Source organism: Falco naumanni, chromosome Z (genome assembly GCF_017639655.2).
Source record: "Falco naumanni isolate bFalNau1 chromosome Z, bFalNau1.pat, whole genome shotgun sequence".
Taxonomy (NCBI): Eukaryota; Metazoa; Chordata; class Aves; order Falconiformes; family Falconidae; genus Falco; species Falco naumanni.
Window position 1 is genome coordinate 85,947,199 of NC_054080.1, and position 26,931 is coordinate 85,974,129.

Sequence of the window (26,931 nt, forward strand, 5' to 3'; positions counted from 1 at the left end):
GCTGGGAGCTGGCCTGGCACAGGTGGGGTTGTGTGCTGGCATTCTGCCTGTGCTCCGGGTGAAACACATGTGTTGATCTCAGCCCAGTGCACCAGGAAAAAACCCAGCCTAAATCATTATTTACTCTGCAGACTGAAATCTTCTCCCAGAGATGGAAAGAATAGGCTTTTCAAAGCTCAACTTCTGCCTCTGCCAGTGCACAGTTGGAAAGCTTTGCAATAGGGCTGCACCTCGCACGCAGGGACATGCACTGTGTTTACAGTGTGCATCATTTATGAGATTTCCTTTGCATGCTGGGAAGAACAGCATTTCTCAGCTGGAGACAGATATCCACAGAACTGATTTATGACCAGCAGCACCTCTGCATACTGTTACAGTGCCAGCTGGGATTCTCTGTCCTGGTCACAGCTCAGTGTGGTTTGCGGATGCTGCAAATCAAAGGTGGCTGTCTGGTAGGCAGGAGGGGTCAGACAGGGAGGTACTGCTGGCCCAGCTGCTGACTTGCTCCATGTGCTCTGGGGCTCTTACTACTGGCCCAAATGCCATAATCTTTACCCCTCTTTTCCATGCGATAAATGTAGACAGTAGCAGTGCAGGACCTGTGCCTGAGGAGCAGGACAGCTGGGAAGAGGTCCAGCTCAGGTTGAACAAAGACTACAGAACAGACTGCAGTGGTACAGCCTCACACCAGGGCAGGACCTGACTCCTGCACCAGGGCTCCTGGCTCGTCAGACACACTGGCACAGGACTGCAGAGCTTGTCTGGTAACCTTCATTCCTAGTAGAAACACAAAGAAACAAATACCAGAACTTACCCTGCACACAAACATTTGATTTGCATCCCACCCACATCTTCTCTGCAGTGGTTTCAGTTGTCCTGTGTACAGCTTATGGAAGCCAATAGCAGACCTAGCTCTTGCTGCCCAAAGCCTGGCAGCACTGTGCTTCTCCTTGCCCCTCCAGCGAGCTGTAGCTGTTTCAATCCTGGCTGCCCTGTGGGGAAGTGAGCAAAGAAGAGAAACCCCACATTTGTGAAGGATGCTGGGCTCTCTGGGATGGTTAGTACCACACCACTGGCAAGGAGCTTCAATACGAAGGGTGGCCAGATGAGTTTCAACGTAGATGAATATAAAATAATGTGTGTAAGTAGATGTAATCTAAACAAGCTACATGATAGTGATCTTGAAGCTGCCAGTTACAAGGCTGAAAGGGCCTTGGAGCCAGTCCAGTTCACCAGTTAACAATCCAACTACCAATCTGACTGTGTGGAGATACCTTGAGGGAAAATTAAACAGGATGATGAGAAGTCCAAGTTCTCATTCCACATTTTCTCCTCTTTTGCAGGTTTGTTTATACATTCTAATAAAAACAAACTGAAGTATTCTTGTACTCCAGTCAGCTGCAGTGTCTTTCTGAGAGCCATTATAAGCAATCATAATCTACAAGGGATGTAAGCTGCACTGGAATTTGCGATGGAGCCTGGAGGAAAGTGATGTTCCCTCTGGTCCCTGGAGTCCTAACAGCCAGTGAGACCAATGAGCTGCTTCGCTTCCCCCAGTACCTGACCAGTATTGCCCACATATACAAGTTACACATACTGGGAAGGGAGGACCAAAACATTGAACTCAGATGGGAAGGACCTAGGAACACTGCTAGCCCAAAAAACACATCTAGCAGCAAATGTGATTAAATCAGCCCTGAATAAGAACTTAAAATCAAAAAGCTTTGCTGCTGGAGAGCTTGGGAACTAGCTTTCTGGATAGCTGGCAGAAACACCCAGGATCATGTTTTAGATCACTGGAGACATAATCAAACTCAGCAAATTTTGTAAGAACACAGTAAAAAAAAGACACCACACAAAACCTACAACTGATGAGACACAAAAATAAAACCCAAGATAACATTTATCATTTTTCAGTTTCTAAAAGTAGGGGTTTTTTTTTCTTGATGATCAAAAACCTGAATTGAGCCTTGTTGGTACATCAGGAACTACACCAATCCTGTTTAACATAGCAAAGGTTTGTTTTGAAGCAGCATTTCAACATTGCAGTGGCTGCCTAAGAAATTACTCCTTATTTCTCCACCAGTAGATTTGCACTGGCTTTTGCTTAATTCAGGGATACTTCCCTTAATTTGGGGATCTTTCCTGGGCAGGTGGTTTGCCCAGCACCACCTCTGCTCCACGGGCAGATTATAGAATTGCACAGCAGTCTCCGTGAAGTTTGGCTTGACAGTGTCTTTCATCCCAGTCACCTTTTAAGCTCCTTATCTGATCTGCCTCTTCCAGGAGTGCCTCTTAAGTCCTCAGACCTTCTGCTAGTAGCTCCCCTGATATGAAGGCTTTTAACCTTTACAAAGTAGCTCAGCCCTGCCAGTTTTAAGGACAGAAAACTGATTGCAAACAAGTGATGTTTTTCTAGTACGATCTTTTCTTCTACCTTATGTACTCAACACATGCAACAATACCCCAAACCACAGGAAATATACAGTTGACTATACTTTTGTTGGTATTTAAAAGAATTTAAGTTCTGTGTTTGGACAAAGAACCACCCGTCAAAAATGGAGTAGGGCAAGTGTGAGAGAGAGCGCTAAGGCATGTCACTGTACAAGATTTTCTTCTACTGTAGCTACAAAAGGACTGAGAAAAGGTTGAATTCAAAGAGGTGGGTAAGAAAGAAAACTACCTTAGCACTGCTCACATCTTAGAGCATCTTTCCTTCACCCTTGTGCAGTGCAGTCCCTACTCACCTTCTCTGCTTTGGCAGGGCACCCCTCAGGACATAAGCAGCAATGCCAGTGGCCCCCCAACAAACTCCAAGACATCAAATCCAGACATTTAACAGCTCTGGAAATAACCTCACTTCTTCCAACTGTACCAGTTGCCAAGGCAGATGTTAACTCTGCTTACAAACCAGGGCAGCCACAGCTACAAGCAGGCAGAAGTCACATGCACTTCCGCCCAAGAGCTGTTGCCTTGGCAAACAATTATTCAAGCACCCCTTTTGTTGTCACTTATTCTTTCTAGAGTGTTTCAGCTGGGTAGCTGGGGTGGTCTTATCCAAACTATAAAAATACATGCCTTGGAGTTAATGGGGATTTAGTTCAAAAAGAAAAAAAGCTAGTGCCATTTTTTTGGAATATGTATTTCCTGCATTTGGAAATTGCCCACATAGATACTATACTGTCTGTGACAGGACTGACTATATTAAGCAAGTAAGCTATAAAGGCTAAGTGAAAGGAAAGGAACAGACATTGGAGGTCAAGAACTACCCTCTTGCACACCAACTTACGTTGCCACAATTTATTGGTTGCCAATTTAGACCAGTTTATACGTTTAACATGCAAGATGAAGAAAACCAGTCATTTATTACAAAAATACGGGTATTGCACAGCTCAACAATTCTATGAATGGCAAATCCAGATCAAATCTCAGTGCAGGTAGGGAATGATGCACCTACCAATTATTTTTTTTTTCTCTCTAGTAAATAAAGAATTGCTTTATTTATGATTAAAAAGCATACAGATGACTCAACACATTAAATATTTCATTAATCCTATTTAGTAACTTGATTACAGTCAGAGAATCTGCTCAGATGCAGTGGCACAAGAGAACATGGAGCCAGCTAGGAAACATGGAACTGCTCTACTATGAAAATGTACTTCAGCATGAGACGGGAAAGCCCTGCTTGAACTACAGTTCATCTAGAGAGGACAGCAATTCAGTCAGCATACAATGCTGAAATCCAATTGTATTTCAAAGTTATCAGTTTCTTTAGGTCTTGGCCACTTCTGGTTTGAAACAGATGGCAGAACCTTAATTTGGAAGGCACCACAAACTACCCCAGTCCCTATGAGCTAACAGACAGTCCTCCCTTCCTATTGTCATTCAGCACAGGCTGGTGTGTGCATGGACCCACTACAGCGCTGCATCCACAGGTACCAGGAAAAAGTAGCAAAGCCTACCTCACCAGGTGCCTCATCATTTCTAACCAATAAATAATCTGGAAAAAAACCCCAACCAACCACCCCCATCTCTTGCAATGGAATTGTGTGCTAAATACTACATACATTGCTACTGAATAAAGTCGATCAGAACTTTGATTAAAAACAGTAGGAGCTAAAAGAGTGCAATGCACAACAGAATTAATACCAATTTTATATTCTGTTGAACTCTTCAGATGATGTCTTTTTCATGCCATTCTCCGAGGTCAGTATTTGGGAATTTAAAGAACTTGAAATCCTGATCTCTCCAACAAGAAACCAAGAGAAAACAGATTAAAATTAAAGCAAATTAAAAAAATGAATAACAAAAAATCCAATGCCGAGCTTATTTTCTTTTAAATCACAGAAATTAAAAGCAGAAGCATATATTGTTTTTTAAATGACAGCTTATCAGGATCTTTGTTCTATGTTGCCTTGAAAGCATAACCACACCTAACAATTTTTTTTATGAGGCTTCTTCCAGTTAATTTGTAGGATTTTACTTTAAAAAAGGGGTTTGTTTATTTTCCTTTTCACACCCTAAATCAGTATTAGTATTAGAAACAGGTTGCAATAAGTCTTGTTCTCAGACAGGGTGTAGTATACAGTGTATCATTCCTTTTCAATCAATATTTGCTCAGTTTTCTTGGCATTTACCACAAGGACAGCTAAGGTTTGCAGCGCTGGACAAAGCGTGGGTAGAGACAGACATCTCTGATATGGTGTCGATTCAGAATCCAGGTTAGGAACCGTTCTAATCCCAAACCATATCCACCATGAGGGCATGTACCATATTTTCTCTGTGAAATTAAAATCAGAGAGTAGATATTAAACATTTTCTTGTTATTTATATAATTGCAGTAATTATGACTGGAAAAAAATGCAAACCCAAGATTATTTTCTGAATGATGAGGAAAATGGTTCAGGCATTTTTCATTTTTTTGTTTACACAAAATTTTCATTTTGTGCTTACTTGTCACGAGTTTCCTGGGGCAATGTAAGGACTAGAAGAGGAAAAAGAAAGGTGAAAAAGAAATCTCAACGATTCTTTTCCAACTGCCTCCTCCTCTCCCCTTACACTAGTTAGAGCTTAGCCATTCAAATCCATAAAGACCAACTTCTCTTTATCTATGCTGCAGAAGGCATATTAGAAGAATACACCTGAACAGAGCAGCCTAATGAAGGTCATCTGGTAAGGGCAGCATGCAACCGCAGCAAACAGCAGCAGCTTTAACAGACTGGAAATGTTACACAATGCATTTTGGCAATGCTTAAATAATTATCTACTTCAGGCCACCAGAAATACAATTCAGACTGCACCACCTTAAGAGCAAGTTTAAGGAAAAAAAAATAAAAATCAAGTATCATAGCTGACAAGCAACACATCTAATCTTTTACAAACCTGATCAGTATACCAGTAGTATGGTGTGGGATCGATGCCCTCCCTCTTATAGCCTTTGAGTAGCTCCTCACTGTCCCAGATACGCATGGAGCCTCCAACAATTTCACCAACATTAGGCATCAACACATCAACCTACAAAACACAGCATAAGGTCAAACTATTACAATTAACCTGCCTGTAGGAGGGGGAAGAAAAATAACCCAAACTTGCAACTATATTTCCATAACATATTTTATCATGTATTATTTAATTCTGCACAACAGGAAGGCAGGCAGTTCCTTCCAGACCCAATTTATAGATGGAATAAAATAACCAACTAGGTTTGCTAATCTCTAATACTCTTGGCCACACTGACCTGTAAAAAACAAACAACAAAAAAACCCCACACACCACCACAAAACCACAAACCCAGCAACATTCCTAATAACCACCCTCTTCCTGGCCACCTGACAGCCAGTGTTTAGACAATACAGTCTCGGAGAACTCACAGAAGTATTGTCATTAGACTAGCCCTTGCCTGAGGTCAGTGAGGAGCACACTCACAATCATCTACCCACATGTTATTAGCACTTCAGAGTTACTTTATTTATTGCACAATCAACAAGCCACACCAAAAGACACCCAACCCAAAACCTGGTAAGAATTCTCCAAGATTCTCCTGGAGTACTTAGTCATTCTATGCTCACTCACACTGACATTCCCCATGCTTACGCAGAAGCCTGTAACACTACATAAAATACCAACTTACAGATTCAGTAAGGCGGGAATCATCATGACAGCGCTGCATATAGAAAGACTTTATCTCTGCAGGAAATCGGCACAACAAGATTGGCTCATTAATGGTGTCTGTCATCAATCTCTCAGGAGCTTCAGGAATATCCTAAGGTTAAAGAAGGCTTTTTTAATACTTAAAGCCAAAACCACTCCGATACCTTGGAGTCCCACATGTATCAGGCATGAAACAAATGCAGTTTCACACCACACATATCCACACATTCATCCTAGTGTACCTAAACTTTTAAAACAAATTTATCTTAGAAGAAAATATATTTATATATAAAAAACATACATGTTGAGGGGGGGAATCTATTCAATTAAAAGCCAAGTCTTCCCACTGTTTCAGACAGAAAACTGAGGAAATCCTAACCTGAAATGGAGACTTTCCAAACCAGTAAATACCGAAGAGTCAAATCTGCTTCCTCCCCAATACTGTTTTACACAAACCTCAAGACTAAGAAGTTTAAGCATTTCCTTGTTATGTATATGGGCTACTTTTCAGAAACCTCAACTGATCGGTTAGATAGATGAGGTTATTTGTTTCTTATCTACATTTTCTGATTGAGATTTGATAAATGGTGAAATACCTATCATGAGTTTCTTTATGATCAATTCAGCAATTTTATTGTTTAAAAACCGGAGAGAAGTGAAGGATGACACCACACTTACACTAACAGACAGGGAACATCAGTGATGATGTCATCATGGCTTGTTAAATGAACATACTTTGCTTAGTCAAAAAACTGTCTATCCATAAAAGGCTTAATTTGAACTTTTATTCAGCCAATGTTCAGACTTTTCTTAGATTCTGATTCAAGTCAAAAAATCAGAATTTTCTTTAATAGGAAAAACCAGTCACACCTGTTACTTGTTTTAATCCAACCAAACACTGCATTACAGCACTGACTGCTGTGAAAGTGGAGGCAGACAGAGCCAACTACAGCATGCGCAGCAAGGAAAGTGCAATGAACACAGGCCTTGCACAACGGCAGCTCACAAAGCAAGTATCAGCCCCACAATGGGGGAAAGGAAGTAAGAATCCTTGTTTCCCTCTAGAACCTTAAGTTTGGTGCAGTCTGAAGGCCTTTCTCTCCCTTTACCTCTATCATCTTTGATACAGATGGGAAAAACAGTAACAGCAAAAAACCCAACACATCTGATTTTGAGCCGCCAAGGTTCCTTCAGAATATGCTGTGTAGACTTTGAAGTTAAACAATTGTATCATCTCCTCCTAAAAATTTCTCTTAAATCCTTTGATGACTATGGCTACACTGTCAAGTCCTCTTGATCTCCTTCAAATAATTTTGTCTTACGTGTTGGAGAACAGCAAGACAGGGTACACATGGACAGATGTCAAAACAGATTTTGGTTCCAATGTTTGAAGATGTTACGTGGAAAACCCAACCCACACTTGCATTCCCCAATAAAAGAATTCACTACATCTCCCAGCACAGTCCAGACAAAAATCCAGGCCTCTGTACAAACTAAGTTTATAGCAAAGCTCTCTTTAACTTAAATGGGACTAGAACTTCACTCGTTATCTATGTAATTCCAAAAAACCCACAACAGATTCACACAGCAACAGTAAGCCCAACAGCATCATAGTCCAAACATGCCATTCTTCGAGGGCCTTCTATACCCTGAGTGCAGGGCAGTGGGATTTTGGTTGGTTTTAATTTCTAAAGAGCCTCAGAAAGACTTACTTCCCCAAACTCATAATAAGTGCCATCTTCCTTCTTCACATCATGTTCCTTTAACCACTCAATGGCTTCAGTATAGTTCATTTGTCGGAAAGGACGTTTAGGGGCCTTGAAGCCCTGTAAATTTAAAGAGCAGACATGAAGATAGTTGGAAGAGTACCATTTTTAAAGAAGATCATTTTTGTAGTTGATTAGCAAGTCCACTTCCAGACTTGAAGCATATACACTACTCTTCCCAGCTCATCCATCAATAAATTATTAAACAAACAAATCAAGCTCAGTACTGAAAATACAGAACCAAACACAACCATCTTCCAAGTCCAGTACAGCTCACAGAAAGGAAGCTGCAAAAGATGGCAGTAGAGAGAAGAAAGGAAGTATTTTCAAGGCTATTCCCTTTTCTGTACAAATTCATTGTACGTGTAGGTGTTTCGAACTGAGCCATTAGCAAAGGTTCCACGGGCAAGGCTACAAAAGAGTATTTTTGCTGCCCTGCACCAAGAACAGCTTCAGAACCCACCTCTGTGACGCGAGTTCTGCTTCTTCCTACCTCCTGACCCCTGTCTCAGCCCAGATTTAAAACTGAACCTCCCAGTGTTTATCAGGAAAACAGGTGAAAATAACAGAGGCAAAAGACTTTATATGTGCTCTGAGAGAATAGCTAGTGATGGAGATAGTTAGCAGTCTCTTGAAGCTATCTTCTTTGCAAAGGCAACAGAAGACAAAGGGTCTCTAACAAATAAAATAGCTTTAGAGCTCCACATTCCAGGGTGGAAAGTAAAACACCATTCTTCCATTGCTTCCTCGTGCTCAATCTACAAGTACCAGCCGATCAATATTACGAGCTCTGGGATAGAGGTTTTTATTTCACTGGTACAGTACACATTGCAATAAGTCCCAGCACATTGCTGGCTCCTAGAACTTGCTAGCAGGAAACTTCCTCCCCCACAGTCCCCGGCTTCTAGAAGAGTCATTATCAGCCTTGCAGCATTTTCATTCTTTTGATGTTATTTAATACACTTACTATTATTAATAACAGTAAGCAAGCAGAGCCCACTGCTATGCCATGCCCTGCCTTCCCCGAACGAATGTGCTGACCAGGAAAGGCTAAAGATCTATGTTCTTGGCTAGTCAAGAGTGTTCCACACTGCTGCCTACCGGGTTTAGGTCATACAGTAAGCTTGATGCAGGAGATTTCAAGATTCTGTCTACTACATCACAAACCAAGCTCTCCAGACGGTCCAACAAATCCTCAAAACTTATAAAAGGACATTCAGCTTCAATGTGAGTGTATCTGAAACATGAAGTCACACCATTTTAAAACCATACACAGGCAACAAATCTTTTAGCTATGAAAAAAATTCTCACTGAAAAACCCACAACCCAAACACACACGCTTTTGTCCCCTTTTTCATTTCTCCCACCTCTACAGTGTAAAGGAAATAAAGCCATTAAAAAAAAAGACAACAGCATCAACTGTATTTTCTAAAAAAACACAGCTTCCTAAAAATGTATCAGCTGTTTCACTGAGAACTTCCTTCACTAAACGTCAATCATCAATGTATTATGACCTGCTAGACATTCACCAAGACAAGGTATCACCCCCAAATATACTTTGCTCAGACCTCCTGCATTAGCATTATGCTGTCTGCTTGCTGTACATTATGTCATCTAACTGACTGCTACTCCCCTGCTTTATAAATTAGCTTATACATAAATAGCAAAGAAGTAGACTCTTTCCATACTCTGCCAAGTGTCTTCGGGTCCTGGATTGCTCAGCTCTGTATGACTGAGCAATGCAGAAAACATCTCCTAACGCTGGAATGCAGGTCTCCAGATAGAGCTGTGATGACTGCGTTAAGTATGCCTCTTCACCAAAATAATCGAGTTTGAACAGAGTTGAGCCTCCTTCCACCTGTGTCTGGACTAAAGTTGGTGGTGTGACCTGTTAAAAGAACAGAACTACCATTACTTGAGTGAAGAATTAAAGACAAGGATGACAACATGCAAGCGCAGTGACGTAAGGCACACTCTTCCAGAACACCATCTACAAAGCTTTTGTACGCACACATCCAAGCACTTCAGTCTGATATCCTTCAGCACATTAAAGAGGTACGCAGGCTGTTGGGGAATCATACCGTAACAGTTACACCCCTCAGAAGTGCCTACACACCTTTGAGATCTATCTCTATGAAAGCAATCCAGTAATAGTTTCCTAAGAAACAGCTTTTCTTTTGCCCCTTTCAGATCAGTTAGAAAATCTACACATTTTTTTCAGGAAAAAAAGAGTCTTGAAGCCAGGACATTAAAGTAGTCACTTGCTGACAAGGGAATACATACTTACTTCATAATAGCCATTGGCAAAGAAATGATCCCTGAAGGCTTGCACTACCATGGAGCGCACCTTGAAGATTTTGGACATATTCTCGCCTCGAATCATCATATGCCTGTTGTTAAGCTGCACATCAACCTCTGAATCCTCATTGAGTAGATTGTCAGCCCCTCCTGCTGGGGCGAGACCAATAAGCTCCCAATAATCACAGTTCAGCTCGTGGCCTCCTGGAGCCTGCCAATTTGAAGAGAAACAAACATTTCAGAAGTCCTCTTTTTTTGCCCCTTGGATGTCACCATCTGGCATCATGGCAAAGATGTTAATCTGGTTTAAACAAAAGATGCTAAAATCCTAATTGCAGTATTTTCTAAGTGACTGCTTTGTAATTTGGTCACAGCTCGCTTAGAAGTGCCATTTGCAACCCACCATGAGTCTCTCAGACTTAACATGAATGGGATTGAGTACTGCACTCAGATAATTAGAAGCTTCCAGATGCATTCAGTTTAAGTATCATAGACAGCTGGGTTTATTCAGCTGGAAGAACACAAAGCTAAGCAGGGGCAAACTACTTACTACTTTCAGCTATTTAATGCGTGGTTATAGAGAAGATGGAGCCAGAATCTCTTTGGATGCATCCAGCAAAAGGACAAATATCTCCAGTTACAACAAGGGAGATTTCAATCAGCTATAAAGAAAAAACTGTTTGCACAGTGTTGAAACGCTAGGGCATAGGCCAAACCAGACTGCAGTCTCCATCCTTGGAGACGTTCAGAAACCCATTTGGACAAGACACTTGGCAGCCTGACCTCACATTAGATATTCTTCAAGAACAGGGCAGACCCTTCGTGATGATTACCTTCAGAGCTTCCTCCTAGCCCAAACCATTCTGTGGTAATTTACACTGCGTACTAGTTTTGGCTGGGATAGTTAATTTTCTTCATAGTAGTTTACGGTGCTACAACACAACACAATGGCATGAAGAACCTTCCTGTATGCCTTAAGAGCACTACACACAGAGTGAAGAGTCCTCCCATCTATTAGAAGAAAACACAGAGCTAAGACTGCAGTATGACATTCAAGGTATTTTGTTCTTTGTCCTATTTGAGCCACATTCTCCTTTTCTCAAACTTCAAATTAAAAATCACATGTATCATGATGGAGGAAGAACTAGCTCACTACAGGTACTTTTGAAACCGCCTGCCAGGGACACCTGAGCAATCTTTCTGCACTAGGTAGCATCTCACCACAACGTGACTATAGCAGGTTTCAGGCTGGCTGATCTGACCAGTCCTGTCTGTGCCATGTGGCAAGCGGAGGGCCCCGTGCCAGGGCTGAGCCCTGTCCACAGACCAGACCTTTCCATTTCGGGTCTCACCAGCTCCCCCGTGTGGGTCACAGTAGGCTTCTGCCTCCTAAAAATGCTGTTTTTTTCTTTCACAGTATTTTCAGGGTGTAAATGCAGATTTTCAAAGTCCAATCAACAATTTTTTATAGATCTGGTGCTTTGTTCACTAAAAGCATTGTATCATTGTGATGAAACATGAAACAAAGTGTCTTCGATGTCTGAAACATTATGAGCAGTAGCACGAGTTACTTACGATTACCAAACTACGTTAAAGTTGTTTAAAAAAAAAGTGATCCTTGTTTTCATTTATTTTTAGAAGTCCCAGTAGCGTAAGCTATAAAGGAAAGGAAATCTTGCCAGCTTCTGATGGTCAAACACAACAAGGAGCGGACTCATATTTAACTCAGCTTGGCTCTCTAACCTTAGATCAGTCTCTTGGGGATAGAACCCAAGTGGCATGGACAAGTAGAACAATTAAGCCTATCCAAATTTCATTTGCAAAACATGCCAGTAATGACCAACAGTACGTGGCTTACAAGAAAATTGAATTATCTACAAAGCACCACATAAGGTTAACACTTTGACCTTATTTTACACACTGCAGGTAGCCACAGTGAAGGACTACTTTGCTCAAATAATGTCTAACACATCTTGGAAATGCTATTTGAAGCAATTTAACACTCCAAAACGTGGCTGGTTTTTTTTTTCCCAGACATGCTTCTTCTCCCTGTTTTACTAAAGATAGTACACACTCAAGAGACTACAGAGGAGAATACAGATTGCCAATCCACAGAGAAGAACAACTCTCACTGCAAGAGCTGATGACAATTTTGAGTATGTATCTAAAGGAAAAGGTAAGCTTACAGACTAGCAACATTAAACATCTATCCATCCTCTAAATCTCAACATTACTGCTTTGCTTTCTCCTTCACAGAAAAAGGACATTACTATAAGCAGCTATCAGGAGCTCATGTCTTAAAAACAACTACCTGAGATTTAAATAGAACAAATGCAGCCTGAGCTTGCTTGCTGTTTCTGCATCCCAAGTTTTGTAACACAGACACAACTTAGTTGTCTTTCAGTCATCTCCTAATAACTAAGAAGTGTTAAAATAATTTTCAGTAAATACCGTGACACAGGCCTGCATGTCCTCACAAGTACACTGAGTTGCTGTCACAGATAATGGTTTCCAAAAGCTTCTCTCCTGCCTTTTAATGAATCCTTTTTATGGGCCATCCTTCATGCCTAGCTGCTTAACATGGTTTTAGCCCCAACCTCAAACAATTTTCCAAACAGTAACAGGGTGTAGATCTAGACTGGAATGAGAGGTGCACAAGGCCTAAGCAGCGTCACATTTTGAAACCTAAAATCACACCTGCCAAGTCGCTAACATGAGACCACCATTATAAACAAGTTTTATAAAAAAAGTTACATTGCCTAGTTCATGCACCTGCCAAATGCTGAAAGCCAAATACAACATGGTGAAGAGCCTACAAAGCTATCTCAGTAAAAGAGAGACACTCCCAAACTCTTAGCCTCATGAAAATTGAATAAGCCTCTTGTTAGGGAAAATAAAGCTATGTTGTTTTTTAACATAATTTCCCACATCTATGGCACATATCAGTGGAAAACTGTTTCAGGCAAAACCAGAACACTCATATAGCTCACTTGTCACACACTGAACTGTGGGTGACAGCAGCAGCCTTGGAGGTTTGTTCTTTTTGCTAAATAAAGTTCCCACTGAAATAATCTAGTAATAATTTCTGCATCTGCTTCTCCTTCCACCAGGAAAATGACCAACTGTTAAAGAGGAGAACCCAAACACACTAGCTCCCGTACCTGCTTGCCTTCAGGAACAAGGTTCAGCATACCATACACTGCAACACTGCTCTCCGTAGAAAGAATTAGCCCGTTGTAACACTGACACTGCAGGGACAGAAAGAGACAAAGGCATAGTAAAGGTAATTTTTTTATTTTGCTACGACATCCACTGGAGTCCCAGGCAAGATTAACTCCTAGTCACTTCTAAGTAGTTCTCACATTGACAAAAAAAATAATCTCTAGTAGTAGGAGATACAATTTAACAATAATAGAACTTGATCAGTAGGTTTAGGAGAGCTTACAATTGTCTGTATGAAAGAAAACCAGATGAGGTATGAACCCTTATTAAATGATAGAACAGAATTAAACTTACCAGGTCATCTGAAAGGACACATTGAAGAAAACCTGTGCCATCTCTCAAAACAATGAACATCAAATTTTTTCCTAGTTAAAAAGAAAAAAAACAAACCACCAGAGCGCCTCAGCTTTATTCACTGATCCATTTGGAGAGACCCACTCCCAAGACATTCCAATTACCCCTGTGCAGATTATTACAGAAGGATTGTGATCACATTCTTCCTTTTTAAAAAACAGAGATGATTCAGGTAAGCACCGAAGCATTAGCACAGTTATAAATGCCTTTCACAGAGCTGTATTTTGTATAACAAGTTAAAGTAAGTTTCAAGAGACATCAAGAGCAAAGCCTGCTCCAACATCAACTGGGTTGGGATTGCACTGCCATGCCAAGACCTGAGATGTCCCTCGGGTCCTGAGGGACTACAAGTCTATCTGCAGAAATGCTGAACTCACAGGCCCAAGGTACACCTCACATGGGCAAAGCAGTCAACCACCTCTCCACAAAAGCATATAATGACAAAAATAATTTGCTAGAAACTGTTCATGATATCCATATCCACAACTGCTTCGTCAAGTCTTTCAATGATAATCTGAACAAGTACCTGTGGAGTCAGAACCACCTCTACCATGCACTCCCATGCCCCAGCCGAAGCTACATTGCTAACTAGAATACCAATCATTTTGATAGCAAGTATTACTTGCTAAACTTACGGTAAAAGAAGTTATGCTACTTTATTTAACTTTACAATTCCAATTTGCTGATTTCACTATGAGCAGATGCTAGTTAGCTACTCAGTTTGCAGGATTAGTTTAAAACATAGAACAAAACTTTTGAAGAAATTCCACAGGACTGGGCTCCAAACTGAAAATCCCATTAAGATTTTGACTAAGAAATGTCCGCATGCTTACTTGTCATGCAGAATTTTCAGTGTTGTAGTGACCACTGTGATAAACCAAAGAGGACACCTAACTGATGGTTTAAAAATTTAAGAACAGGTGCTGCCTGATTCATTCTAAGTGTCTGAATTTTGAAGGCTATGGTATCTGTTCCATCTCTTTCCACAGGTTCAGTAACTTCTGAATGCTTGTGGTTTACCTTGCCTCCGTAATCTGTGAATCCAGCCAAAAATCTTCACTCTCTGGCCTCTGTAAGCCTCCAGAGCATTAATCTTTAACTGTAAAGCCGAGAATAAAAGCAATCAAAGAGAGAAATGATTCACCATTTAGACTGTGTTTTCCACATAATTACTTAGCATATGTCTATGTGTATATGACATCTCCCTCCCCAATAGCTCCTACCAGGAGCACTTGAAGCGAAGTTCCACCCAGGCTGTAAGCACAGCTGCCAATACTGAAGAGCTGTTTAGTAAGGAATTAATACTTTAGCCAGGACAGGCAGTACACTGGGACAGCACTTCCAGGCTTCACATCAAGTCCTTTCTATTTAGCAGGCTTATTTTGCCGTGTAGCAACCAAGGACTGTAATAGCTTTTGAAGAAGCTCACTTTGAGTTTGTTTGACTGAAAGGAGAAGTGAAAACATGTAACAGCTCACATCCTAAGACTGGAGTATTCGGTTATTACTGGAAATCCAAGGTGCACTGCATCACCAAAAGACTTGGAAAGGATGCCTCAGGCACGTTTTCTGGCACTCTGAATGCACCGTGGACTAATTTCTCAAGACACTCAGTTAGCAGAGTATCTGGATATGACATGGGTACATCTAAATGTGTAGCTGAGGTACTGACACTGCTATAGGCAGAAAAACCCAGCAGGCACCTTCAAAATGCATCACGTCTCAGGCAGCTAAGGACTGCTACATTACACTGGTCTGGAAGAGACTGATTTAGGTGCAACTGGGCCTGGCTGCCCCTTTCTCAAAGAGCAGCCATCAGAGTGCAGGTCTCCGATCAAAACCCTCTTCTACACAGGGTCTATCCCAACACCTGTCACAGGGCAGCACATATGGTATCTGCTTACTAAGCTAAGGACTGCACCAGATCACCACATCCAGCAGGACTCTACGAAGAGCCCAGTAAGAACTATATTCTATGTCTCAGTAACCAAAATTACATCCTCTAACCAGCACTGTTTCTTCACTTTCCACCACTGCAATAATCAAACAAAGCAAAACTAATGAACTTTTTGAAAAACAGAAATATGGTCTCTGCCAGCAGACAAACAGAGAAGTCTCATGTGTGAGCTAAGAAAGTTCAGAGGTACGCACAAGAACCAAAGTCTGTATAATCGGAAAAGCAAAGCTGCATTGATGGACAGTAACAAGACAGTGGACTTCCAACAGCTGCCGGAGCCAGAAAGCAGAAAGACTCATTCCCTGTGCAGACAAGATGCTCTAACACAGGCCACGTATCAAGCTCACTGGATATTACTCACACATTTTGGCTCTGGAAGACTAGGATCATTCTTGATAACAACCTTCTTAGCTTCCTCCAGGTTCTTCTCTCTTCTCAAGAGATCTTCTGCCTTTTTTTTTTTTTTAAAAAAAAAAGTATTAAACAGCTGCAAGCAGGCTTTATAAGATTCTTACTCTCCACAATTACCAGAGACTATAATGTATGTTTACAGACACACATGTCATAAAAAGCCTTAATGTTACCTTGCTGGGGCCTAAACCTGCGCTAATTCATGACCAGGATGAGAATCAATGCAGAGATGCATTTCTCATTTTTTCCCCAGAAAGTCTAAAGTCAAGATTGCAACTGTTCAAAACTCACCCAGTTTCAGTCAACTTATCCCAATACAAACAAAGGCAAGTTGTAACTAATACATGTGCAAAACAGTGACACGGACAAAGAACAAGCTGAAGCTTTTTTAGAGGAGTGGGAATGACAACATTGCTGTTTAATGTTTTTGGAAAAGAAAAGTGGTATGCTTCCTCCAGCTTGGTATCATCTGCAACCTACCTCCTTCTTCTCCTTTGCTTCATTCTTCATTTGTTCCCTGTGCCACAGTTTTTTGATATTTTTCATCTGTGACTTTGAAATAATGGCCCATCTCTAAATCAATCCAAGGAAAGAGCAGAAAAGATTACATTTGTGTCACTTCACACAAAAGGACATTAAAATAATTTCTACTAGGAAGCTCTAATGCTACAGCACCTCATTTTCTTTTTGCGAATCCACATAAATAGTAGGAAATGGTTCCTTTCCTGCTGTCATCAAAGCCTAAAAAGGTGGAAGAAATAAACAAGAGTCAATGGCACTGCATGTGAACTAAAGTCATCCTTCAAGAGACTGAGCAGACATCCTACTGGTCAGAGCTGTAAAAGCAGGTATAAAATTTACATTTAGAAACACAAGGCCAGAGCAGCCTGGCCTGGTGGAAGGTGTCTCTGCCCGCGGCAGGGGGCTGGAACTGGACCGGCTTTAAAGTCCCTACCTGCCAAAAGCATCCTATGGTTCAGGCTCTTCAAAACAAAAGAGCAGCTGCTTTCCAGTTACCTTTAACACAGTCTTGAATGGTTTCTTTTGTGTCCCATCACCAGTGGAATCACTGCCTTCTCGTTCAGAAACATACAGCTCCTCTGTAATATGTAATGAATACAGGGAATTACTCAAACAACAACAAAAAAGAAATGGCGAGGAGGAAGAGCAGACACACACAAGGATATAAAACCTTCACGGTTATCAACAGCAATAAACCTTCAGAAACAAAGGCTAGTCAGACAGCATAAGAATTATTTAGTATTTTCCGTGCAAAAAATCAACCCATGCAGTAAATACGTTATGCTAAGGCCTTAGGGCCTCCTAAGATGCTGATCTCCTCAAAGTCACTGGCTGCGCAGGGGGAACCAAAACCGGGAACCTCTTGGCGGAAACCGCTCCCAAGCCCGCGCCCCGCTCAGCGCGGCGCCCGCCCGTCGCCAAGCTCCGAACCAGAAACCGAAAGCGCTGCCCCGCCGGCCGCGCCCAGGCCCCGCCACCGCCCGCCGGAGGCCCCGGCGCCGCCGCCCGCCCAGCCGCTCGCTGGCGGCCACAGCTGCACCTCTCCGCTCCCGGCGAGGCGCTCGGCCGCTGCGCCCGGGGTAGCAGCTCGGAGCCACCCGTACCGGCGGGGCCCCGTGGTCCCGGCTCCCGCTTCCCCTCTCCGGCCGGGCCGCGCCGACCGCCGTCCCCGCGCCGCTCTCCTTCCGCCCGGCCCCGCAGCCCCGGGCGAGAATGCCCTTGGGCCGCCGGCCAGGGCGCCCGGCACCGGCCGCCGCCATCTCCCACCGCCCCGCGGCCAGCGGCGCGGGCCGGAGCACAGCGCAACTGCGGCCGCCCAAGCCTCACCCAGAACGAGAGCCGCCGTCCCAGCCAGCACCTCCGCCGCCATGGCCGCCGCTTGCCGGAACTGCCTCAGCCCGCCGGAACTGCCGCTGCCCGCACTTCCACCGCCGTGCGCCAAGGGCCCCGCCCCGCCCCGGCTGCGCAGTGCGGCCGAGGGAGGCGCCGCTCCACACTCCCGGCTCCCCGTTGCGCCTGCCGCTGCCCCCGGGCCGCCTGGCCCTGGCCCCTCAGCTCGCGCTGGGGGATGCAAGAGGCTGAAGGACTTTGCATATTAATTTACAGCAGTCCCGCTGCGGCCATGTCAGCCGGGCGGTGTGTTTAATCTCGGAATCTGTCTCCTCCCATGAAATCCCCACTCGTGGCTCAGCCCCCCGCAGGCCCACCAGCTGCTGGCACGGAGGGGGCTCAGCCTGCCGGGGATGTGGGCAGCAGCCGGCCAGCCCTCTGGGAGGTCACCCGTGCCCAAAGCCGTACGGGCACCATCAATGGCCCCGGCACCTGCCTATCTGCTGCAGGCACCGAGGCACGCCTCCCCCCAGCAGCCGGGAGAGGAAGGCTTAACACCCACCGCAGGATCCCTGCCTTAGACAACTGACTGAAGTCATTCAGTAGCAGAGGACGTGATAAGAGAAAAATGGTATTCCTCAAAACAGCTTTACCTAGAAACTTGAAGTCTTCCTTACAACTTCTAATTTAAGGCTTCAAAAAGTATGGTTCAAAAGGAAGCTGGTGCTCATAGTTCTGTATTGGATAGCCTGGTTTTTTTGTCCAATTAATAAAACTACAATTGAGAAAATTTCTAACACAACAGAGCAAACTCTGCTATTGCCTACCTTGGAAATAACAGCAGGAACCTCTTCCTATGAGGGGGAGAAGACTTCCACAGGCGCAAAGCCCACTGGCTTTCAAGCTCCCTTCTCAACTGCTTTTTCTTAACTTTTTGGTCACCCTTCAAACAATGAAGGCCAAGCTAAAGCAGCTTTGCTTTTCATGACCAAAGCCACGCAATCCTTATCTATGACGAATGTTTGTCTTTATTAAGTCTCATTAGAAATAAAAGGAATATTTCCCTTTTTTTTAAAAAGGCCAACCCCATCATCTCAATGAGAGATTACTTACCTCCATTCCCTACTTAAACTCCTCTCACACTTCCATTTTTCCCCATATACTTATTAGAACAGAAGCTGCAAACTCTAGGATATTTATTTGCATTAGACTTTTTGAAATGTACATTCCTTTAAACAAGAGCTGTATATCATGATTTTTACTATAAAACCATTTTAGTAATAAACCTTACTCCAGGAGTTGGACACAGGTAAAAGTGAAACATTCATACATCTCAACTTCAAGAGCAGAAGTATGTGCAACTGTAAAGAGACTCTCATAAAAACACTTCTTACGTTGTCAGAGCTGACTCACTAGCAAGTGAAACATATTCCATCTAAAAGCAACTGTTTTCTAGTTACCCATTACTGCTGGATCTAAAACAGAAATGAACAAGCTTTGGCCAGCTCAAAGGGCGGCTTTCCAGAGATTTTCTGTTCATAAATACACTGTGTATGTAGACTCAAACATATTCTAGAACTGGAAAGAGACAGGCAGAGAAACACAGAGCAAGTGAGAAAAAATACTGTTAACTATTGACTCTGATCTCTTTATTTCAGGGGAAAACAAGGAATTTGCTATGAAAGGAATAAGGGCATATCACTCATTCTAACAGGATGCAAAGAATGATCTCTCTCCATCTAGCGCAGCAAGCTGTAGTCAACTGTTGAAGGAAGAGAAAGGAACAGAAACCACACCTGTAAATGTCAGAATTACTAATAAAAACTGACACTGACGGCAGTTTATCACCAGATATATCTTAATCTCAGCTGTACAAGCTCAGATGAGGATATCTGGGGCCCTCTCAAAAGACTGATCATCTGATTTGCCATTATGACTGTGCAATTAAATGAAATGGCGCACATAAGGTTATTGCTACTTAGCAGTTTTGCTTTAAAAGACAAAATATGAAATGTAGCTACAGTTTTATACCAACACATTATTAAAATGAGAAAAAAGTTTGCAATTCCAGGCACCACTTTAAAAAAAAGTAACCACCAAACAACCTTATTACAATGCTGGGTTTTCATGCCCTAGCACACATATCCTTCACTTTCACATTAAAAAGAAATCAGTTGCATGAGGATTAGTAGCTCCATAGAGAACTCTTGGCCTTTCTATGTTTCCAGTAGTCCAAAGCCAGGAAGTTCTGGGATAAAACATAAAAATCTTCACACCCTTATGCCCTTTGGTTAAAAAAAATATCCTGAGTTTCTTTTAAATATTTTTTTTGTGCAATCATTGGGGCTTCTCCCAAAATGCAGTAAATCAGCTCGTTTCATGAGCATCTCTGACTTGTGTCATACTGTTGCCCAGGACTCCATCCAAAGGAGCCCGTTTTTTCCGTATGCTGCGTCCGGAAGCAATAAGATCAGCATATCCTCGCTGATGGGAGAAAGCGTAAGCAGAACGACGGCCAGATATCCCTCGGCGAAAAGCACTCTGCCGTCGCTTCCACTGTTGTTCTTCTGCCACATATTTCTTACAGTTCTTCTGAATCTTCATGCATGCAAAGACAGATTAGTTTATGGATTACAAGGGAAAACAGGTTGTTTGCATTTACTGTCTGGGGAAATAACCCAATACTTTTTTTCATCCTTAAACTGCTTGGACAGGAGGGTTCTCTTGTTCAAATTTGATTTTGTTACAAAAAAGAATATATGCAGCAACACGCTGCTGTTTCAGGAAGACTCACTGTGTTACTTTGTATGTCATTATGGTCATTTATCTTTAAACGTCTTTCACCACTGCATAGATTGAAAATATGAAATTGAAAGCTATTCCTGCATTCTTATGTTGACACTTCTTTAATACCTTTTTAAACACCACCACCACAATTTTAACTACTTTCATACCCATATGCTATTTGCCAGCTCAAGGCAGAACAGAAACAAAACCTGCCCACTCTACTCTGACACATAACAACAGAACTCTAGCACAGCCCAAATAAAAAGACGTCAGGCCATCAGTAGCTTCAAAGTGGGTTTCTGTGGTTTTACAATGTCAAGCGCTCAGCCAAGACAAACGATGAATGAGCCCACACTGAACTGCGTGCTGAGCTTGTACCTCTTTATCCCAGAGACGCACAAAAGGAAGACACTGGGAAATAAGAACACATAAAAGTGACATTCTGCTTTGGATGGCAAAACGTCACAGCACCAGTTGTCACCCGGCAGGCTCCATCTGGCCTCCAGAGAGCCCTGCTGCCACCCTCCCTGGCCATAGGACCTGAGCTCCAGTCTCTTGTAATTCTAGGGCACAGTCACTTACTCATCTCTAATATTAGCACCAATACTGGGTCCTGTAAGTAAACATATTACTAATTAACCAAAATAACATAAGACTTTACTCACTCTATCACTTTCTGAAGGCCAAATTGTCATAGATAAGAAACGCTGTGCCACTACAGGAAGTAAGCAAATAGCAATTGATAAAATCATGGTCAACCAGAGGTACGGCTGTCTCAGAGCATTTGGAGCAGTTCCTAGGAATTAAAAAAAGAAGAATTAGTTTATGATGTGATCAAGTAAACTAGTTATATAATGCAAATGAGATGCCAAAAGCCACAGCTTCTCTCCAAACAGGACAGGACATACACAGAACCTAACATTCAGGTATTCTGTTGTCTTTCACAATATCAAGCTTTTATTCAGAGACTCTACTATGAAGAGAAAATAACAGCAAGGTATGTTATAAAGCCCTTCTATTACAACATATCCACATCCATGTCAAAGCCCTTTTCAGAGTTCTGGAAGGCTGTAAGACAAATGCTTGGCTGAGATGCACAGTTTTTGTCCTGCTTTAAAGCATGCAAAGCAAGAAAGAGCCCTCCTGGTATCTTGGCATGCATGTAGTCTAGGAAGCAAGCGATATTTTGTAGCCAAATACCCAATCTCATGGAGGTTTCTATCAAACTAAGTAGCAGTCATGTCTTTATAAACTTCTGAAATCTATGAAGTATTCAGGTAGAAGAAAATGATAAAAGAAGTCTAAAGCATTAAAAAAGGTCAAAGAAAAGTGTTATGTTAGAGTCTACTACCTTTTTCAGCTTAAAAATGAGAACATAAAATTGAGGGGATTTGTTATTCTGGGCAGAGATATTTAAATCCAAGGCAACATATGAAAGATCTGTCACTAGGGAAATTAGAAAGCACAGCTTTCCTCAGAAAAAAAATTCCTAACTGGCTGCTACTTACACCTCCCTGGCCTTGCAACAAGATCTCAGGGAGCTGCTAACAGCATTTGGCGCCATCCTCCTTTGGGGTTTTACCTTCCACTGATCAGTTAAAGCAGCTTGGCAAATGCATACTCTGCCAGATCATCATATTCCTCTTACTTTAAAATTACATCTAAAATTTTTAATAATTTACACCAATTTTAACTTAGTTTTTACTTGCAGACTCCTACTGCTTGGCAACATCCAGTTCCAGCTCTTTTTCATTAAAAGAAAAGAAATACCCTCAATAAAACAACCTGGCCTCAAACATCAACAAAACCCTTCCTTGGAAGTGAATTGGTACTTAACATAGTTTTACAGGCATCAGGTTCATGCCACGACATTTCGGCCATAGTTCTGCTGACATTACAAAGCTGCATGAGAGAGGAACAAGAAACACAAAACGCAAGGACTGACCTGTGAAGTGAAAGCCAGAAGGAAAGAGAACATGGATTCCAGCACTGTGGAAGTCAAATGTGATACCAAAGTAAAGTGCAATACTTCCAAATACTGAAAAAGCATTAACAAAAGTCCAGTAAGATGTATCCAAGCCAATCTGAAAGCAAACAAAACCTCCAAATGAGTTTATTTATTTAAAATAATGTCAACTACTCTGAAGACTGATAGCATTTTGGTTGAGTAATCTCTTATCCAGTTACAAGTCAGCCGGCCAAAGCACATCAACAGAGAATAGAGAAGGCGAAAAAGAGGAGCTTTTTTACATACTGTTATGTTTTTAGTAGACAAATTTTGAAACACAACCAGAAAGTGTTTTCAGAGCAACAAGAGATGGGGAAGCTAAGCTCACTTGCCTGAAAATTGACGACAAATATAAGAGAAGATGCTGCTGTGACAGCAAATGACTGATAATCTGAAGGTGCTTCTCCATCTTGTCCCATGGTTTTAAGGTAAGCTCCATATGGTATGAAGAAGATTATCAAGGAAGTTATAGCTCCATGAAGCAAACTTAAAAAGAATTTCTTGTAGTTAAAAAGTATATCATTCTGTCCCAAAACATACAGTCTAGGGAACCGAAGACTCAATTTGTCACTCACATCCTTAAGAAAGGGGGAAAAGGAAAAAAGAAAAAGTTGCTGTAATTTCTTGTTCTCACCATGAGCTTTTAAAGAATAAGAAGCTGAACTATACAATGCCCCAAAGGAAATAACATATTTCCTTTTCAAGTAGCAGTGTGGGAAGCAGGACTTTGCACAGAGTAAGTCTGGAGGACACCTTTCACAAAGCTATCTCATATCCCATTTCCAGGCTTCTAGATTTTTAGCCCATTATTTGCCAAGGCAAGAATGTCCACAATTACAGAGCTCTTCACAGCCACGTATTGTGCTGGAGTCCTTTCCCTACACAGCAAACAACCAGAAGATGGGGGCTATTGTTGCATGTCCTGACTAAGCGTCTAACAAATACTCCAGTGAGACCTTAAATTTGGTACTGAATTTACTTCTTAGCTTTTATCACAAAAGAAAGCAAAAACATTGATTTCCCTAATCAGCAGGTAAGCCTTGTGTGGAAGAATGTGGAGAAGGCCAAAAGCACTTGTCCCTCTGGATTAAAACAAATGTTATACACCAAGACCTCCTAGCAAACATGGTCATTCAAAATTGTTTAGTCCCTACATCTTCAGCTCAGAAGGGTAAGCAAGGAACATCTTTTCCCATTAACAGAGCTGCCCATTGCTGTGCTGTGTGAATGACGACACAGAATAGCAGGCATTAAGAAACATTTTTAACAAACATTATTAGCGCTGAAGACCTCCAACCCAATTAACTTTGGTTATTTTGGTAACCCTCTGCTTATTTTCTCTTGTTACCTCACACACTGGGAAGATGAATACATTTTTTAAAAGCCAAAAAAACCAAACCAGCCACCCAAAAATGCCTTGTATATAGAACAAAGCAACCAGTTTCAGTATAATTAAAGACCCGATGTTAGTTGCCTTTGGATTCATCTGTTATTAACAATGTGGAGAATACCTGGTCAAGCAACCCAACCAGCAGAACCGGAAGACTAGAATACAATACATTGTACAGTGTGATGAACCAGTCTTCATATGCTGTCTGCAAGAAGAGGAGGAATATCAGTAAGTTAATGATTTCTTTTTGATTACACCCTTTCTTTCCAGTTCCTGAGAAAGTTCACACGTGCTCTACTACAGCATTAAGTTACCAAGGTATCTCAGTATTTACCCAAAAGGCAAGCAGCACCTCAGCTCAAAGCTCTGTCGAAACTAGTTTTAGCCTGTATTAAGCTGCCCCCTCCTTACAAACCATCAGTGTTACCTGACCCGGAACACAATCAAAACCGAACACTTCACACGAAGCGTCAACCTGGTTTGTAGCTGCACTTGTGACTGTGATAAGCACTTGGCATCCCACACACAAGTCTGGGAGCCCTGGTTTCTTTATATGGTCTTTTTTGGCTCTGTCCTAGGCAGCCAGTTTCCATCACAGCACACAGCATGAACCCCAGGCAGGGCTGCTTGTCTATGACTACAGCCTTGATCGTCCATGCTGGTCCATGCAGTGACATCTGCCTGTCTTTCGGTTATGCCCACAGAGATGCCTCTCAGCTCTAAAAAGCCTTTCCACACTATATGCACTTCAAACACTGCCAGTTACAACAAACACATTTCAAGCCATTCTAGCCAGCAGTTCAAGATCAAAAATTGGCTTCCTACAGATACATACATGCACTGTCTCACTTAACCTAGGAGTATCTTAAGTAGCAGGAAAGGTTTCCCAGACTGCTATATAACAATCTCTTCCTCCCTGTACAATCATGATACTGACTTCAGTGTTCTGAAATCACAACCAACTGCTTAGCTTGTAACTAACTAGACTAGCAGTTACCACCTATTCTCCTGCAGAAATTATGATAACTTCAAGGTTCCCATCACTTCCCAGGTTAACCCTCTGCTATTCTGCACTGACAGAAAGGAAGATGTACTTGTTAACTTTACACACAAGCATGCCTTCTTACCTGGGCAGAAAAGCCATTAAAGAATGAATACCAGATGTGGACTAGCGTAAAAGCAAAGTTCTTGTAGAAAAAATATCTTAAAAACTTGCACATCCTAATGTAAGACCATCGTCCGTGGACCAGCAGCAGTCTTTGGAGGTAGCGGAATTGCCCAAAAGAGTAGTCACTTGACATAACAGCTTGCATCCCTTCTTGGCCACTGATTCCAACTCCAATATGGGCAGCTAAGTTAATGAAACAAACACCACACACTATGTTTAATAACAAAGGTAGAGGAACAATATGACCGAGGGCAAATCTTCTACCGGTTCCTATTCTCTCCTTCAGATTCCTCTGCCCCATTTTATTTCTGTGCACAGCACAAAAGCTGCATTAGAGACTAATGCACAGTGCAAAAGCCTTTCCTTGCCCTGTTATTTACTGCTCACCTCTCCACTGTCGCTTGGCTTCTCTCTCAGCGCTTGTTCCATCAGGATGGATGCTGGGAAATTTGACCAAGGGAGAACTAAGCAATGAGACAGAGCAAGCAAGCCCCTGCACAAACTGGCCGTGCAGCTTACAAACACATCTGTCACATAACCGTATCCCAGAAGTTTCTTTCTCAGTGGGCTTTCTCAGGAAGTGGTTCAAAGAGCACTAGCTGCAATACAGGGTGGCTAACACCTCCAAGCAAGGGGCAGCCAAGCTACTGCTTTGTTCTTTGTATTACACTTTTGTAACCCACATTATAACAGATGTAATTCAAGCCCCTTCTCAGGGAATGTCTACAGAAAAAGCTAACATATATCAGCAAAAAACACTAACCATTTCATAAAGGGCTTCCTCAAAAAAGGAAAGAACAGGCACAGAAGCTAACAAAATTCAAGTGATGTTAACGTGGGTAATGAAATAGATGGTAGAGTCTTCTGAACAAAGAGTAATAGTGAAGGGAGTGCAGGAGAACACCCAGAAGAGATCCTTCCTACCCGGAGTTTTACAGCTGCCTTACTTTTAATCATGTTTACATCATTGGCACCATCCCCAATAGCCAGAGTAATAGCTTTCTTGTACTTCTTCACAAGCTCAACCACCATGGCTTTCTGCTTCGGAGTCACTCGACAGCAGATCACAGCCCTGCATTCACAGGCCAAATCAACAAAGTTCTTCTGTTGCTGTTCTTTGTAAGCTTCAGCCCTTCTTCTCTTCTCAGTTTGCTTTTTTTTCTCTTCTGCTGTCCTGGGGAATTTCAGTTTCAATTTCTTTTTCTTCTTTTTCTTCTCTAGCAGGATTTCATTCTGTGTAACAAAAACATATCATGTTCCCTTTGACACTATTTCAAATCTCACTCCAAGTACTGCCTATGCAACACACTGAACTTCATTATGCTCCCATCATCCATTTATAGCATTTTAATAAAATGCTTGTGCAGAGTAGCAAAGAAAGAGGTATGGAAACAATGAAAAGAATGTACTCTGAGGGATTAACAAAAGCAAAATGCTTGTACTTACTATCACTGCAGTTCTTACAGAGTTCAAAGGAACATTTATTCTGATGGGAATGAATTCACTTTTGAAAACATTGTGGTATTTAAACCTCTCCCTCTCCTAGCTCCCAATCTCCTGAAAGAAGCAT

General features: G+C 42.1%; 2 protein-coding genes across 7 annotated transcripts in view; both read right to left on the reverse strand.

Moving 5' to 3' along the window:
- Positions 1-3,285: 3,285 nt before the first annotated feature.
- Positions 3,286-18,122, reverse strand: NARS1 (asparaginyl-tRNA synthetase 1). Its single transcript, XM_040579656.1, has 15 exons — positions 18,006-18,122; positions 17,175-17,257; positions 16,833-16,898; positions 16,638-16,730; positions 16,108-16,197; positions 14,811-14,889; positions 13,731-13,801; positions 13,376-13,462; positions 10,204-10,425; positions 9,605-9,804; positions 9,018-9,153; positions 7,863-7,976; positions 6,131-6,262; positions 5,383-5,514; positions 3,286-4,780 (listed from the first exon to the last, which is right to left on the reverse strand). Exons 1-15 carry the CDS (start codon positions 18,046-18,048, stop codon positions 4,649-4,651), a joined length of 1,680 nt encoding a protein of 559 aa, XP_040435590.1. The 5' UTR covers positions 18,049-18,122; the 3' UTR covers positions 3,286-4,648.
- Positions 18,123-19,190: 1,068 nt separating this feature from the next.
- ATP8B1 (ATPase phospholipid transporting 8B1) overlaps positions 19,191-26,931 on the reverse strand; it is a 42,475-nt gene continuing 34,734 nt past the window's right edge. For all 6 annotated transcript variants that reach the window (XM_040580264.1, XM_040580260.1, XM_040580262.1 and 3 more), the window contains 7 exons: positions 26,309-26,594; positions 25,321-25,544; positions 24,315-24,398; positions 23,136-23,381; positions 22,741-22,879; positions 21,461-21,591; positions 19,191-20,606 (listed from right to left, as the gene is read on the reverse strand). In XM_040580264.1, the coding sequence (XP_040436198.1) occupies positions 20,376-20,606; positions 21,461-21,591; positions 22,741-22,879; positions 23,136-23,381; positions 24,315-24,398; positions 25,321-25,544; positions 26,309-26,594 (1,341 nt within the window). In that variant the 3' untranslated portion in view covers positions 19,191-20,375. The remainder of the gene's footprint in view (positions 20,607-21,460; positions 21,592-22,740; positions 22,880-23,135; positions 23,382-24,314; positions 24,399-25,320; positions 25,545-26,308; positions 26,595-26,931) is intronic.

Coding starts and splice junctions, on each gene's coding strand:
- NARS1 (XM_040579656.1), bottom strand. CDS start 18,048: ATGGCGGCGGAGGTGCTGGCTGGGACGGCGGCTCTCGTTCTGG. Junction 17,258..18,005: donor GACGGCGGCTCTCGTTCTGG/GTGAGGCTTGGG, acceptor TACATATTACAG/AGGAGCTGTATGTTTCTGAA. Junction 13,802..14,810: donor TCACAGATTACGGAGGCAAG/GTAAACCACAAG, acceptor CTTTTTAACTAG/GAAAAAATTTGATGTTCATT.